The sequence below is a fragment of the Cherax quadricarinatus genome, chromosome 14 (genome assembly GCF_038502225.1).
Source record: "Cherax quadricarinatus isolate ZL_2023a chromosome 14, ASM3850222v1, whole genome shotgun sequence".
Classification (NCBI taxonomy): Eukaryota; Metazoa; Arthropoda; class Malacostraca; order Decapoda; family Parastacidae; genus Cherax; species Cherax quadricarinatus.
In genome coordinates, this window is record NC_091305.1 from 39,189,481 (window position 1) to 39,205,359 (window position 15,879).

Below are 15,879 nucleotides of genomic sequence, written 5' to 3' on the forward strand. Positions count from 1 at the left end.
TGTGACTAAGGAAATACCTGGCAGGTCAGACATCCTGAGGCTGCTACAACACTTGCTTTACCCACTCACTTCTGTCTCTCTACCTTGTATCATTGATGGACTTGAAAATGTCTAGTGTACCAGGGTCATTAAGGCTGCATCTCTAGTAAACTCATTGTATGTACACTGATGTACAACTCTCATTGTATATACACTGAGAGATATACAACTCTCATTGTATATACACTGAGATTCACCTGTGTATATGCTCTCTGTGTATGTACACCCAGGTATACACAGTGTTGCTCTGTATGTACACCCAGGTACACACAGTGTTGCTGTATATGTACACCCAGGTATACACAGTGTTGCTCTTGATAGCACTACTGGTTATTACAAGACTGATAAGTAAGACTTGTGGCTGAAAGGAGACGTTGATGCCATCTGTTGGCAGTCAGAGAGTACATCAACACCTATCACTGTTGACTGGGGAGACTGTCTTATAGTGAAAGCATATTACAGTTCTGGCCAGAAAAAAAAAATGTATGGATCATAACTGTGTTGTGGTATAACACAATATAACAATTATACATTTTATAAATACATTACGGAAAGATTGTTAGTTCTAACGTGTGTTTGTTTGTGTTTACAGCTGTTCGGGCGGACCGTATGAGAGGCGGGAGGAACAAGTTTGGTCCCATGTACAAACGTGACCGAGCACGGAAGCTTCAGATGCTACGACAACGTCAGTTATCCCACCCAGGAATACTATCAGGTGGACGACACCCCACCACCTCAGGTGTAGCAATCACCTACTCCACCCCGGGCTACTCCTCAGCACCTTCCTCACATGTTCACATCAAAGAAGAGATACAAAGTCCCTTCCTGTCCTCCTCCACCTCGTCTCCAGACTCCTCACCATCCCCCATGGGCGGTCTGGGTGGGTTAATAGCAGCTTCTAGTGGTACCAGTGGCTTGGTAGCTTCTGGTCCAGTTGCACCTATCATTGCCGGTCCAGACCCAACCCTCTGGGTGACCAACACCCAGTCCACAGCCCCTGGTGTAACCATAGGTGCACCACCCTCGGCTGGTGTGGGTGGCGGGGGTGGCGGCGGCGGTGGCGGTGGTGGCGGTGGTCGGGCGGCCACGGGTGGCTCCAGGATTCCCATCATGATACGTGAACTGGTAGACACGGTCGACGACCAGGAGTGGCAGACATCACTCTTCTCCCTCCTTCAAAATCAGACATACAACCAGTGTGAGGTCGACCTCTTTGAACTTATGTGTAAAGTGCTAGACCAGAACCTCTTCGCTCAAGTGGACTGGGCGAGGAACTCTTGTTTCTTCAAAGATCTCAAGGTGAGTACTGATAAATCTTTATTCAAAGATCTCAAGGTGAGTACTGGTAAATCTTTATTCAAAGATCTCAAGGTGAGTACTGGTAAATCTTCCCGGTACCATACTTAACCAGTACTTATAAACAAAGACCACTTATTACCTGTGACTCAGTAGTCTCCCTGACTGGGTTGTTAGTGCTTCAGGATGGTTGTTAGTGCTTCAGTATGGTTGTTAGTGCTTCAGGATGGTTGGCAGGGCTTCAGAGTGGTTATCAATGCTTCAGGATGGTTGTCAATGCTTCAGGATGGTTGTCAATGCTTCAGGATGGTTGTCAATGCTTCAGGATGGTTGTCAATGCTTCAGGATGGTTGTCAATGCTTCTGGAGGGTTGTCAATGCTTCTGGATGGTTGTCAATGCTTCTGGATGGTTGTCAATGCTTCAGGATAGTTGTTAGTGCTTCAGAATGGTTGTTAGTGCTTAAGGATAGTTGTTAGTGTTTCAGGATGGTTGCCAGTGCTTCAGGATGGTTGTCAATGCTTCTGGATGGTTGTCAATGCTTCAGGAAAGTTGTTAGTGCTTCAGGATGGCTGCCAGTGCTTCAGAATGGTTGTCAATGCTTCAGGATGGTTGTCAGTGCTTCAGGATGGTTGTTAGTGCTTCAGGATGGTTGTTAGTGTTTCAGGATGGTTGTTAGTGCTTCAGGAAGGTTGTTAGTACGTCAGGATGGTTGTTAGTGCTTCAGGATGGTTGTTAGTACTTCAGGATGGTTGTTAGTGCTTCAGGATGGTTGTCAGTGCTTCAGGATGGTTGTTAGTGTTTCAGGATGGTTGTTAGTGTTTCAGGATGGTCGTCAGTGCTTCAGGATGGTTATCAATGCTTCAGGATGGTTGTTAGTGCTTCAGGATGGTTGTTAGTGTTTCAGGATGGTTGTTAGTGCTTCAGGAAGGTTGTTAGTACTTCAGGATGGTTGTTAGTGCTTCAGGATGGTTCTTAGTGCTTCAGGATGGTTGTCAGTGCTTGAAGATGGTTGTCAATGCTTCAGGATGGTTGTCAGCGCTTCAGGATGGTTGTCAGTGCTTCAGGATGGATGTCAATGCTTCAGGATGGTTGTCAGTGCTTCAGGATGGTTGTCAGTACTTCAGGATGGTTGTCAATGCTTCAGCATGGTTGTCAGTGCTTCAGGATGGATGTCAATGCTTCAGGATGGTTGTCAGTGCTTCAAGATGGTTGTTAGTGCTTCAGGATGGTTGTTAGTGCTTCAGGATAGTTGTTAATGTTTCAGGATGGTTGTTAGTGCTTCAGGATGGTTGTTAGTGCTTCAGGATGGTTGTTAGTGTTTCACGATGGTTGTTAGTGCTTCAGGATGGTTGTCAGCGCTTCAGGATGGTTGTCAATGCTTCAGGATGGTTGTTAGTGCTTCAGGATGGTTGTCAATGCTTCTGAGTGGTTGTCAGTGCTTCAGGTTGGTTATCAATGCTTCAGGATGGTTGTCAATGCTTCAGAGTGGTTGTCAGTGCTTCAGGTTGGTTATCAATGCTTCAGGATGGTTGTCAGTGCTTCAGGTTGGTTATCAATGCTTCAGGATGGTTGTCAATGCTTCAGAGTGGTTGTCAGTGCTTCAGGTTGGTTATCAATGCTTCAGGATGGTTGTCAGTGCTTCAGGTTGGTTATCAATGCTTCAGGATGGTTGTCAATGCTTCAGGATGGCTGTCAGTACTTCAGGATGGTTGTCAGTGCTTCAGGATGGTTGCCAGTGCTTCAGGATGGTTGTCAGTGCTTCAGGATGGTTGTCAGTGCTTCAGGATGGTTGCCAGTGCTTCAGGATGGTTGTCAGTGCTTCAGGTTGGTTATCAATGCTTCAGGATGGTTATCAGTACTTCAGAATGGTTATCAATTCTTCAGGATGGTTATCAATGCTTCAGGATGGTTATCAATGCTTCAGGATGGTGGTCAATGCTTCAGGATGGTTATCAATTCTTCAGGATGGTTATCAATGCTTCAGGATGGTTATCAGTGCTTCAAGATGGTTATCAATGCTTCAGGATGGTTGTCAATGCTTCAGGATGGTTATCAATGCTTCAGGATGGTTGTCAATGCTTCAGGATGGTTATCAATGCTTCAGGATGGTTGTCAGTGCTTCAGGATGGTTATCAATGCTTCAGGATGGTTATCAATGCTTCAGGATGGTTATCAATGCTTCAGGATGGTTGTCAATGCTTCAGGATGGTTGTCAATGCTTCATGGTGGTTGTCAATGCTTCAGGATGGTTGTCAATGCTTCAGGATGGTTGTCAATGCTTCATGGTGGTTGTCAATGCTTCAGGATGGTTGTCAGTGCTTCAAGATGGTTATCAATGCTTCAGGATGGTTATCAATGCTTCAGGATGGTTATCAATGCTTCAGGATGGTTATCAATGCTTCAGGATGGTTGTCAATGCTTCAGGATGGTTGTCAATGCTTCATGGTGGTTGTCAGTGCTTCAGGATGGTTGTCAGTGCTTCAAGATGGTTATCAATGCTTCAGGATGGTTGTCAATGCTTCAGGATGGTTATCAATGCTTCAGGATGGTTGTCAATGCTTCAGGATGGTTATCAATGCTTCAGGATGGTTATCAATGCTTCAGGATGGTTATCAATGCTTCATGGTGGTTGTCAGTGCTTCAGGATGGTTGTCAGTGCTTCAAGATGGTTGTCAATGCTTCAGGATGGTTGTCAATGCTTCAGGATGGTTATCAATGCTTCAGGATGGTTATCAATGCTTCATGGTGGTTGTCAGTGCTTCAGGATGGTTGTCAGTGCTTCAAGATGGTTATCAATGCTTCAGGATGGTTGTCAATGCTTCAGGATGGTTGTCAATGCTTCAGGAAGTAGGGGCAGTATCTCTAGTACCTACTAACCTACCTGGAGGGTATTCCGGGTTCAACGCCCCCGCGGCCCGGTCCACCACCAGGCCTCCCGGTGGATCAGAGCCTGATCAACGAGACTGTTACTGCTGGCCGCACGTAGTCCAACATACGAACCACAGCCCGGATGATCCGGCACCGACTAAATATCTGTTCAGCTCCCTCTGGAAGGCAGCAAGTCATCCAGTGCGAAGGTGCCACACAGTATGAGTCGCACTGTAAGTGCCTCAGTCACACAGTGTAAGTGCCTCAGTCACACAGTGTAAGTGCGTCAGTCACACAATGTAAGCGCCTCACACAGTGTAAGTGCGTCAGTGACACAGTGTAAGCGCCTCACAGTGTGGTCACACAGTATAAGTGCGTCAGTCACAAAAAGTGCGTCAGTCACACAATGTAAGTGCCTCACACACACAGAGTGTTCGTTGGTGTAAGTGCGTCACACAGTGCGTCACAGTGTAGTCCAGACTACTCAACGTAAACAGTCATCACACAGTATTTACATCAGGAGATAAAGATTTGAAATTAGTCATCCTTTACATGTAAACAAACGCGTGATGTAGTCTGGCTCCTCCATCCAAGCTGATGTTGTCTGGCTCCTCCATCCAAGCTGATGTTGTCTGGCTCCTCCATCCAAGCTGATGTTGTCTGGCTCCTCCATCCAAGCTGATGTTGTCTGGCTCCTCCATCCAAGCTGATGTTGTCTGGCTCCTCCATCCAAGCTGATGTTGTCTGGCTCCTCCATCCAAGCTGATGTTGTCTGGCTCCTCCATCCAAGCTGATGTCTGGCTCCTCCATCCAAGCTGATGTTGTCTGGCTCCTCCATCCAAACTGATGTTGTCTGGCTCCTCCATCCAAGCTGATGTTGTCTGGCTCCTCCATCCAAGCTGATGTTGTCTGGCTCCTCCATCCAAGCTGATGTTGTCTGGCTCCTCCATCCAAGCTGATGTTGTCTGGCTCCTCCATCCAAGCTGATGTTGTCTGGCTCCTTCATCCAAGCTGATGTTGTCTGGCTCCTCCATCCAAGCAGATGTTGTCTGGCTCCTCCATCCAAGCTGATGTTGTCTGGCTCCTCCATCCAAGCTGATGTTGTCTGGCTCCTCCATCCAAGCTGATGTTGTCTGGCTCCTCCATCCAAGCTGATGTTGTCTGGCTCCTCCATCCAAGCTGATGTTGCCTGGCTCCTCCATCCAAGCTGATGTTGTCTGGCTCCTCCATCCAAGCTGATGTTGTCTGGCTCCTCCATCCAAGCTGATGTTGTCTGGCTCCTCCATCCAAGCTGATGTTGTCTGGCTCCTCCATCCAAGCTGATGTTGTCTGGCTCCTCCATCCAAGCTGATGTTGTCTGGCTCCTCCATCCAAGCTGATGTTGTCTGGCTCCTCCATCCAAACTGATGTCTGGCTCCTCCATCGAAGCTGATGTTGTCTGGCTCCTCCATCCAAGCTGATGTCTGGCTCCTCCATCCAAGCTGATGTTATCTGGCTCCTCCATCCAAGCTGATGTTATCTGGCTCCTCCATCCAAGCTGATGTTATTCTGGCTCCTCCATCCAAGCTGATGTTATCTGGCTCCTCCATCCAAGCTGATGTTGTCTGGCTCCTCCATCCAAGCTGATGTTATCTAGCTCCTCCATCCATGCTGATGTCTGGCTCCTCCATCCAAGCTGATGTTGTCTGGCTCCTCCATCCAAGCTGATGTTGTCTGGCTCCTACATCCAAGCTGATGTTATCTGGCTCCTCCATCCAAGCTGATGTTGTCTGGCTCCTCCATCCAAGCTGATGTTGTCTGGCTCCTACATCCAAGCTGATGTTATCTGGCTCCTCCATCCAAGCTGATGTTATCTGGCTCCTCCATCCAAGCTGATATCTGGCTCCTCCATCCAAGCTGATGTTATCTGGCTCCTCCATCCATTCTTCCACAACGAGTCACATTCTTCCACAACGAGTCACATTCTTCCACAGTGAGTCACATTCAGCTATTACTGCGTCTCATTATAACAACAGTAGACTATAATACATATAACAACGTCAGTAAACTATAAGAAACACCAGACTGACTCTCATATCTAAACCAAAATTTGAAATCTGATAGTGTTGAAACCTGTGTTGACCTCACACCGTCCTCACCATATACCTACAATAAATAAATAAATATATATATATATATATATATATATATATATATATATATATATATATATATATATATATATATATATATATATATATATATATATATAAAATATATATATATATATATATATATATATATATATAAAAAATATATATATATATATATATATATATATATATATATATATATGTATGTCTGTTTCCCACTGAGTCACCTAACCTAAATGTAACTGTGGCTGGTGGCACATCCACACTACACTACACTATGAGAATTCTCTCCCTGCTTTAGTTGCTCTCCTGCAACATTGCACAGCTCCTGATGATGCACTGAGAAGTGAAAGTACTTAAGCTAAAGATTCCCCCCCCCTTCCGTGGCTTGTCTTGCATAGTTAAGATCGCCTTCTCGCGATTGTCTGTAACACACACACACACACACACACACACACACACACACACACATAGATATATATATATATATATATATATATATATATATATATATATTACAGTCGCAAGCATGGGATCTTTTTAATGCAGAAGAAGCTATGTGGGGATGCAAATCTTTAACTTAAGATCATTCTCTCTGTTTCTTCGTCAGAAGCTGTGCAGTGTTGCAACAGACAGGAGGGAATATTTCCCTGAGGAGTCAGACAGGAGAGTGACAGTATCGACACTGTCACTCTCCTGTGTTCCCTCTTAGAGAATTACATGACATTTATCTACATTAAATTCCATTATCCATTACTCCATATGTTCAGTTCAATATTATCCACCACTCCATGTGTTCAGTTTATCCAGGGATTTATACTCGTACACACATAAAAATTTTATTCGCTTTGGTAAATTATTGATGTAAATTACCAAAGAATATTAGACTAGTGCAGATCCTTGTGGCATCCCACTTAACACATTCTCCCACCAGCACAGTTTTCCTCGTGTAACTCTTCTCATTTTCCTCTCAGAATGTCTCTCGTCTCGTGTGTGTGTGTGTGTGTGTGTGTGTGTGTGTGTGTGTGTGTGTGTGTGTGTGTGTATGTGTGTGTATGTGTATGTGTATGTGTGTGTGTGTGTGTGTGTGTGTATGTGTATGTGTATGTGTGTGTGTGTGTGGTGTGTGCGCGCGCGCCTGCGTGCCAGTAAGGCCACTACCACAGTATTCCTGCCTCAACATTGAGGTCAGTAGTGCCAAGATCATGGTGGAGTGTAGTGCCTGGCACTTTACTTCTTGACGCTCTTCTTCAATTCATTTCAAGTTTATTCTCTATAATGGTTACAATGTGGGGTTTACAGGTTTTGGGTATTGTGTGGTTTACATGTTATAAAATACTAATTACAGAGGGGGCCACTAGGACACCTAGCATGGCTAGGCATTTCGAGCAGACTTAGATTAATTCTTAACATTAAATCCTTACAGATTATGGTATTAAGGCTAAGTGACTACATCATAATTTGTGAGTTTAGCAATGTGAATGTTTTTCTTTTGGCACAATACAAAGTGTCTATATTGGAGTATCATAGGCAAACTTATGACTAGTTAGGATTTATTATTTTAAGATTAAGATTAGTATTTCTGGGTTTATAGTCAGTGGGTGAGTGAGTTTAATTGTGAACCACCAAGTGGTTATCATGTAGTTAGTTGTCGGGGTGTATCAGGGAGATAAAATGTTTTCTAACTGTAGTTTTGAAAGTGATGAATGTGTCTGCAGTTCTAGAGTTTTCAGGTAGGGTGTTCCAGATTTTAGGTCCTTTGAAATACATTGAATTTTTGTAAAGGTTTAGTCGAACACGGGGAATGTCATAGAGATGTTTGTGTCTGGTGTTATGCCTGTGGATCCTGTCACAACTATCAAGAAAGCATTTTAGGTCAAGGTTAATATTGGAATTTAAGGTCCTGTAGATATAGATTGCACAGTAGTAAGTGTGGATGTTCTGAACAGGGAGTAAGTTTAGATCTATGAAGAGTGGGGGGGGGGGGGGTGTTGCCAGGGATGGGATTTGGTGATTATTCTTACTGCGGCTTTTTGTTGGGTTATTGGCTTTAGGTGTGTTGCTGCAGTTGAACCCCAAGTACAGATAGCATAGGTGAGGTATGGATATACAAGTGAATGGTATAGTGTGAGAAGGGCAGTTTGCGGCACGTAGTATCGTATCTTGGAGAGGATCCCCATCGTTTTGGATACTTTTTTTTGTTATGTGATGGATATGGGTGCTGAAATTTAGGTTGTTGTCGAGGTATAGGCCAAGGAATTTGCACTCATTATGTCTGGCAATTAGAGTGTTGTCGATCTTAATGTTAAGTTGCGCAACATCTGCTCTGCTACCAAACATAATATAGTAGGTTTTGCCAGTGTTAAGTGTAGGTTTATTGGCTGTCATCCAAGTCGATATTTTGAGCAGCTCCTCGTTAACAATGGTGTTGAGGGTGGCAAGATTAGGATGGGAGATGACATAAGTCGTGTCGTCAGCAAAGAGAATGGGTTTCAGGTGTTGGGATATGTTTGGAAGATCATTGATGTAAATGAGGAAGAGCAGGGGTCCAAAGACTCTTCCCTGCGGAACTCCAGAATCAAGTGGCCGTATTGATGAGGCTGTGTCTTTAATGGTGACATACTGATACTGCTGGAATTAAAGGTGACCTACCGCACTCTAAACTACCTTCACCACTGCACTTGCTAGCTACAGCTTAGTGTGTGTGAGGGAACACATGTCTGCTGTGTGTTACTGGCGGAGAATAACACTAGGAGGCTGGTGGTGCTTGGTAATGAATGACGTCACATGACCCACTCTCACTCTCACTGATACACCACCACTGTCACTACCACTACTACCACAACCACAACTACATCCGCTACCACCATTGCTATCACTACCACTACTACCACAACCACAACTACATCCGCTACCACCATTGCTACTATCACTACCACTACCACTATCATCACCACTACATCCACTACCACCATTACTATCACCACCACCACCACTGTCACCATTACTACTATCACCTCCACCACTAACACCAGCACCACTACCACTATTACTACTATCACCACCACAACCACCACCACAACCCCATCACTATCTTTATAAATACTCTTTCAACCTTCCCTCAGATGTTTAAAAGGAAAATAAAATTGACTCACTATATATATATATATATATATATATATATATATATATATATATATATATTAGGTAGCAGTGTATCATGTACTTGAAGTTGGTAAGTTATTCAGTACATTATAATGTGCACAGGTTATCTAATCAGAGACTAACAAGGTAGAGACGATAAATGGGGGTTGTACATGATAACTATGGTAATAACTGTGGTAGTACATAATAACTGTGGTAGTACATAATAACTGTGGTAGTACATGATAACTGTGGTAGTACATAATAACTGTGGTAGTACATGATAACTGTGGTAGTACATGATAACTGTGGTAGTACATGATAACTGTGGTAGTACGTGATAACTGTGGTAGTACATAATAACTGTGGTAGTACATAATAACTGTGGTAGTACATAATAACTGTGGTAGTACATGATAACTGTGGTAGTACATAATAACTGTGGTAGTACATGATAACTGTGGTAGTACATGATAACTGTGAACATAATAACTGTGGTAGTACATAACTGTGGTGAACATAATAACTGTGGTAGTACATGATAACCGGGTAGTACATAACTGGTAGTACATGATAACTGTGGTAGTACATAATAACTGTGGTAGTACATGATAACTGTGGTAGTACATAATAACTGTGGTAGTACATAATAACTGTGGTAGTACATAACTGTGGTGAACATAACTGTGGTAGTACATGATAACTGTGGTGAACATAATAACTGTGGTAGTACATAATAACTGTGGTAGTACATGATAACCGGGTAGTACATAACTGGTAGTACATAACTGTGGTAGTACATAACTGGTAGTACATGATAACTGTGGTAGTACATAACTGTGGTAGTACATAATAACTGTGGTAGTACATGATAACTGTGGTAGTACATGATAACTGTGGTAGTACATGATAACTGTGGTAGTACATGATAACTGTGGTAGTACATGATAACTGTGGTAGTACGTGATAACTGTGGTAGTACATAATAACTGTGGTAGTACATAATAACTGTGGTAGTACATAATAACTGTGGTAGTACATAATAACTGTGGTAGTACATGATAACTGTGGTAGTACATAATAACTGTGGTAGTACATGATAACTGTGGTAGTACATGATAACTGTGAACATAATAACTGTGGTAGTACATAACTGTGGTGAACATAATAACTGTGGTAGTACATGATAACCGGGTAGTACATAACTGGTAGTACATGATAACTGTGGTAGTACATAATAACTGTGGTAGTACATGATAACTGTGGTAGTACATAATAACTGTGGTAGTACATAATAACTGTGGTAGTACATAACTGTGGTGAACATAACTGTGGTAGTACATGATAACTGTGGTGAACATAATAACTGTGGTAGTACATAATAACTGTGGTAGTACATGATAACCGGGTAGTACATAACTGGTAGTACATAACTGTGGTAGTACATAACTGGTAGTACATGATAACTGTGGTAGTACATAACTGTGGTAGTACATAATAACTGTGGTAGTACATGATAACTGTGGTAGTACATGATAACTGTGGTAGTACATAATAACTGTGGTAGTACATGATAACTGTGGTAGTACATAATAACTGTGGTACTACATAACTGTGGTAGTACATAATAACTGGTAGTACATAATAACTGGTAGTACATAATAACTGTGGTAGTACATGATAACTGTGGTAGTACATGATAACTGTGGTAGTACATAATAACTGTGGTAGTACATAATTGTGGTAGTACATGATAACTGTGGTAGTACATAATAACTGTGGTAGTACATAATAACTGTGGTAGTACATGATAACTGTGGTAGTACATAATAACTGTGGTAGTACATAACTGTGGTAGTACATGATAACTGTGGTAGTACATAATAACTGTGGTAGTACATAATAACTGTGGTAGTACATGATAACTGTGGTAGTACATAATAACTGTGGTAGTACATAATAACTGTGGTAGTAGTACGGTAGTATGCGACACAAATAAACATTCCTTAGATATTTTCATAGTGTTTGAGGCCAGGAATGTGGTGGTGGTGAGGGAGTGCCACACAGGCTAGTGTTAGTGTGCCAAGGTTACTGGTGGTGGTGGTGGTGCCGCCACCGCTGCCGCCGTCGCCACCACCGCTACCACCACCACCACAATCACCACCACTTCCACCACCTTTACCACCACCTTTACCACCACCACTACCACCATCAACACCACCACTACCACCACCACTACCACTTCCAACACCACTACCAGTACCACCACTACTACCACTTCCAACACCATTACCACCACTACTACCACCACCACCACTTCCACCACCACTACCAGTACCACCACTACCACCGGTATTTTCTCTCTGTTCACACGGCTCTTTTTGTTACGCTTTCATTCATACCCTGAGTCGTGTGTGTGTGTGTGTGTGTGTGTGTGTGTGTGTGTGTGTGTGTGTGTGTGTGTGTGTGTGTGTGTGTGTGTGTGTGTGTGTGCGTGTGTTACAAAACTGGTCTTCTTACCCTTCTACAATGGTATGGTAGAGTGTTAAGGTAACATTCTTGTTGAACATATGACCTGTTTACGATTTTGTAACAATAACTTTTAATAAGAATTCAGGATTACCAAACAAATAACTAAAAGTTAGAATGTTTACTAGTAGAGTTTTAGCTTAATGTATGATACTGTTAAGATTAACATAAAATAAGGAGTTTAAGTCTTACATTTTTCTTGGTACGTACCAGTACATTGATATAAATAAATGAACCTCTTGAGGTCGAACTTTGTACTATGTTCACCAATAATATGCACCTATAATGGTTATTAAGACTTATCCACAAAGTAACTTACAATGCTTATAAAGACTTATCTGAACTATCAATTCAGAGTATACCAGAACTCGTAAGTGACGGACTTAGTCTCATTCCCATCCAGCATGACTTAGAATACCATAGACCACAAATTTACCCACAAGGCCAACAAGGCTTGTTCACTCAACTGAAAGATTAATTCGGTAGAGTATAAATAACTCGAAAGTAACAAGCTTAAGAAAGGAAGTCAATCATGAAAGAAAAACGACCACCAGAGAGAACTTGACATGTCTCTTATGAAAGGTCAATGATTAACCGAGTGAGGTATACTTCCTTGGCTATGTAAGCCGGACTAGAGGTGGGAGTGCTAGTCAGAGTGAGTGTGAAGGACCTGCTCTCAGCGAGTGCTGTAAAGCTACTCACAGCAAGGGTGAAGAACCTACTGACGGTACCACTCAGTGGTAAGCCGACGTCAGGCTGGTCACGTGACTGAGGGAGACCTCAGTACCTGAACTGCTAACCGCCACTTAAACCAAGTGGTTTACCACTACATGGAAATAAGAATATTAAAGCCTAACAAAACCTAATATAATACAATATTAACATTAATATTAGCCTTAACATGTATATTATAAAATAAAGAGGCATATCCTATTATAAAATAAAACGGGTATGGCCATACTCGTAACAGTGTGTGTGTGTGTGTGTGTGTGTGTGTGTGTGTGTGTGTGTGTGTGTGTGTGTGTGTGTGTGTGTGTGTGTGTGTGTCAATGTATACTCACCTAATTGTACTCGCCTAATTGTGGTTGCAAGGGTCGAGACTCAGCTCCTGGCCCGGCCTCCTCACTGACCGCTACTGGGTCCTTCCTTTCCCTGCTCCATGAGCTTTATCATACCTCGTCTTAAAACTATGTATAGTTCCTGCCTCCACTACATCACTTGCCAGACTATTCCACTTCCTAACTACTCTATGACTGAAGAAATACTTCCTAACATCCCTTTGACTCATCTGAGTCTTCAACTTCCAATTGTGACCCCTTGCTTCTGTGTCCCATCTCTGGAACATCCTGTCTCGGTCCACCTTGTCTATTCCACGCAGTATTTTGTATGTGGTTATCATGTCTCCCCTGACCCTCCTGTCCTCCAGTGTCGCCAGACCGATTTCCCTTAACCTTTCTTCGTAGGACATTCCCCTTAGCTCTGGAACTAGCCTTGTCGCAAACCTTTGCACTTTCTCTAATTTCTTGACGTGTTTGACCAGGTGTGGGTTCCAAACTGGTGCTGCGTACTCCAGTATGGGCCTGACGTACACAGTGTATAGAGTCTTGAACGATTCCTTACTGAGGTACCGGAATGCTATTCTCAGGTTGGCCAGGCACCCATATGCTGCAGCAGTTATCTGGTTGATGTGTGCTTCTGGCGAAGTACTCGGTATTATACTCACCCATAGATCTTTCTCCTCGAGTGAGGTTTGCAGTCTTTGGCCACCTAGCCTATACTCTGCGGTCTTCTTTGCCCTTCTCCGATCTTCATGACTTTGCATCTGGCTCCTAGAAGGAGCCAGTTTTGTAGATGAATGGTTCAGAGAACCGACATGTTGATAAATTAGACACATGTGCAACTCTTGGGTATCTTTATAGAGGAAACGTTTCGCCACACAGTGGCTTCATCAGTCCATACAAAGGAGAATCTTGAAGAACAGGAGGAGAATGAGGTAATCAGTCCCTCAACCTTGAGTCGATGTGGTCAGTCCATCAATCTTGAATAGAATACGGCATACGTGCTGAGAAGGAGCTTATAAACCGTTGGCAGGAGAGGTGCAGCAGTCATAGGTCGTGTAACATTTGTTCAATGTTGAAGTAGGTCGTGCCCAAGAATTAGGCAAGCGAAGAATTCCCAAGTATTAAGATCCCAAGAAGTTGCAGTGTCTGACAGGTTTGTAGATGAATGGTTCAGAGAACCGACATGTTGATAAATTAGACACATGTGCAACTCTTGGGTATCTTTATAGAGGAAACGTTTCGCCACACAGTGGCTTCATCAGTCCATACAAAGGAGAATCTTGAAGAACAGGAGGAGAATGAGGTAATCAGTCCCTCAACCTTGAGTCGATGTGGTCAGTCCATCAATCTTGAATAGAATACGGCATACGTGCTGAGAAGGAGCTTATAAACCGTTGGCAGGACTGATGAAGCCACTGTGTGGCGAAACGTTTCCTCTATAAAGATACCCAAGAGTTGCACATGTGTCTAATTTATCAACATGTCGGTTCTCTGAACCATTCATCTACAAACCTGTCAGACACTGCAACTTCTTGGGATCTTAATACTTGGGAATTCTTCGCTTGCCTAATTCTTGGGCACGACCTACTTCAACATTGAACAAATGTTACACGACCTATGACTGCTGCACCTCTCCTGCCAACGGTTTATAAGCTCCTTCTCAGCACGTATGCCGTATTCTATTCAAGATTGATGGACTGACCACATCGACTCAAGGTTGAGGGACTGATTACCTCATTCTCCTCCTGTTCTTCAAGATTCTCCTTTGTATGGACTGATGAAGCCACTGTGTGGCGAAACGTTTCCTCTATAAAGATACCCAAGAGTTGCACATGTGTCTAATTTATCAAGGAGCCAGTTGCTGGACCACTCGCCCAGCCTATCCAGGTCTCTTTGTAGACCTGTCTGGTCCGCATGTGATTTAATTCTCCTCATTAACTTCACATCATCTGCAAACAGGGACACTTCTGAGTCTATCCCTTCCGTCATGTCGTTCACATATACCAAGAATAGCACTGGTCCCAAGACTGACCCCTGTGGGACCCCGTTCGTCACAGGCGCCCACTGTGTGTGTGTGTTTGTGTGTACCTACCTAGTTGTACTTTCCTAGTTGTGGTTGCAGGGGTCGAGTCACAGATCCTGGCCTCCCTCTTCAGTGGTCGCTTTATCATACCTCTTCATAAAGCTATGTATGGATGCTGCCTCTACTACATCACTTCCCAGACTATTCCACTTCCTGACAACTATGTGGCTGAAGAAATGCTTCCTAACATCCCTGTGATTCATCTGAGTCTTCATTTTCCAACTGTGACCCCATGTTACTGTGTCCCATCTCTGGAACGTCCTGTCACTGTCCACCTTGTCGATTCCTCTCAGTATTTTATAGGTCGTTATTATATCCCCTCTCTCTCCTGTCCTCCATTGTCACCAGGTCGATTTCCCTTAATCTCTCCTCGTAGGACATACCCCTTAGCTCCGGGACTAGTCTTGTTGCAAACCTTTGTACTTTCTCTAACTGGTGCAGCATACTCCAGTATGGTGGTGGTAGTAGTAGTGGTGGTGGTGGTGGTGGTAGTGGTAGTGATAATGGTGGGGTAGTGGTGGTTGTAGTAGTAGTGGTGGTGGTAGTGGTAGTAGTGGTGGTACTAGTAATGGTGGTCGTGGTGGTAGTGGCAGTAGTGGTAGTAGTGGTAGTAGTGGTGGTAGTGGTGGTACTAATAATGGTGGTCGTGGTGGTAGTGGTCGTGGTGGTAGTGGTAGTGGTGGTGGTAGTAGTGTTGGTAGTAGTAGTGATGGTGGTAGTAGTGGT

At 43.4% G+C, this 15,879-nt stretch overlaps 1 protein-coding gene across 1 annotated transcript in view; it reads left to right on the top strand.

Moving 5' to 3' along the window:
* Positions 1-15,879, top strand: part of LOC128694985 (nuclear hormone receptor FTZ-F1) — a 189,069-nt gene that overhangs the window by 147,882 nt on the left and 25,308 nt on the right. The window contains exon 2 of the mRNA XM_070084961.1: positions 632-1,338. Within this exon, the coding sequence (XP_069941062.1) occupies positions 632-1,338 (707 nt within the window). The remainder of the gene's footprint in view (positions 1-631; positions 1,339-15,879) is intronic.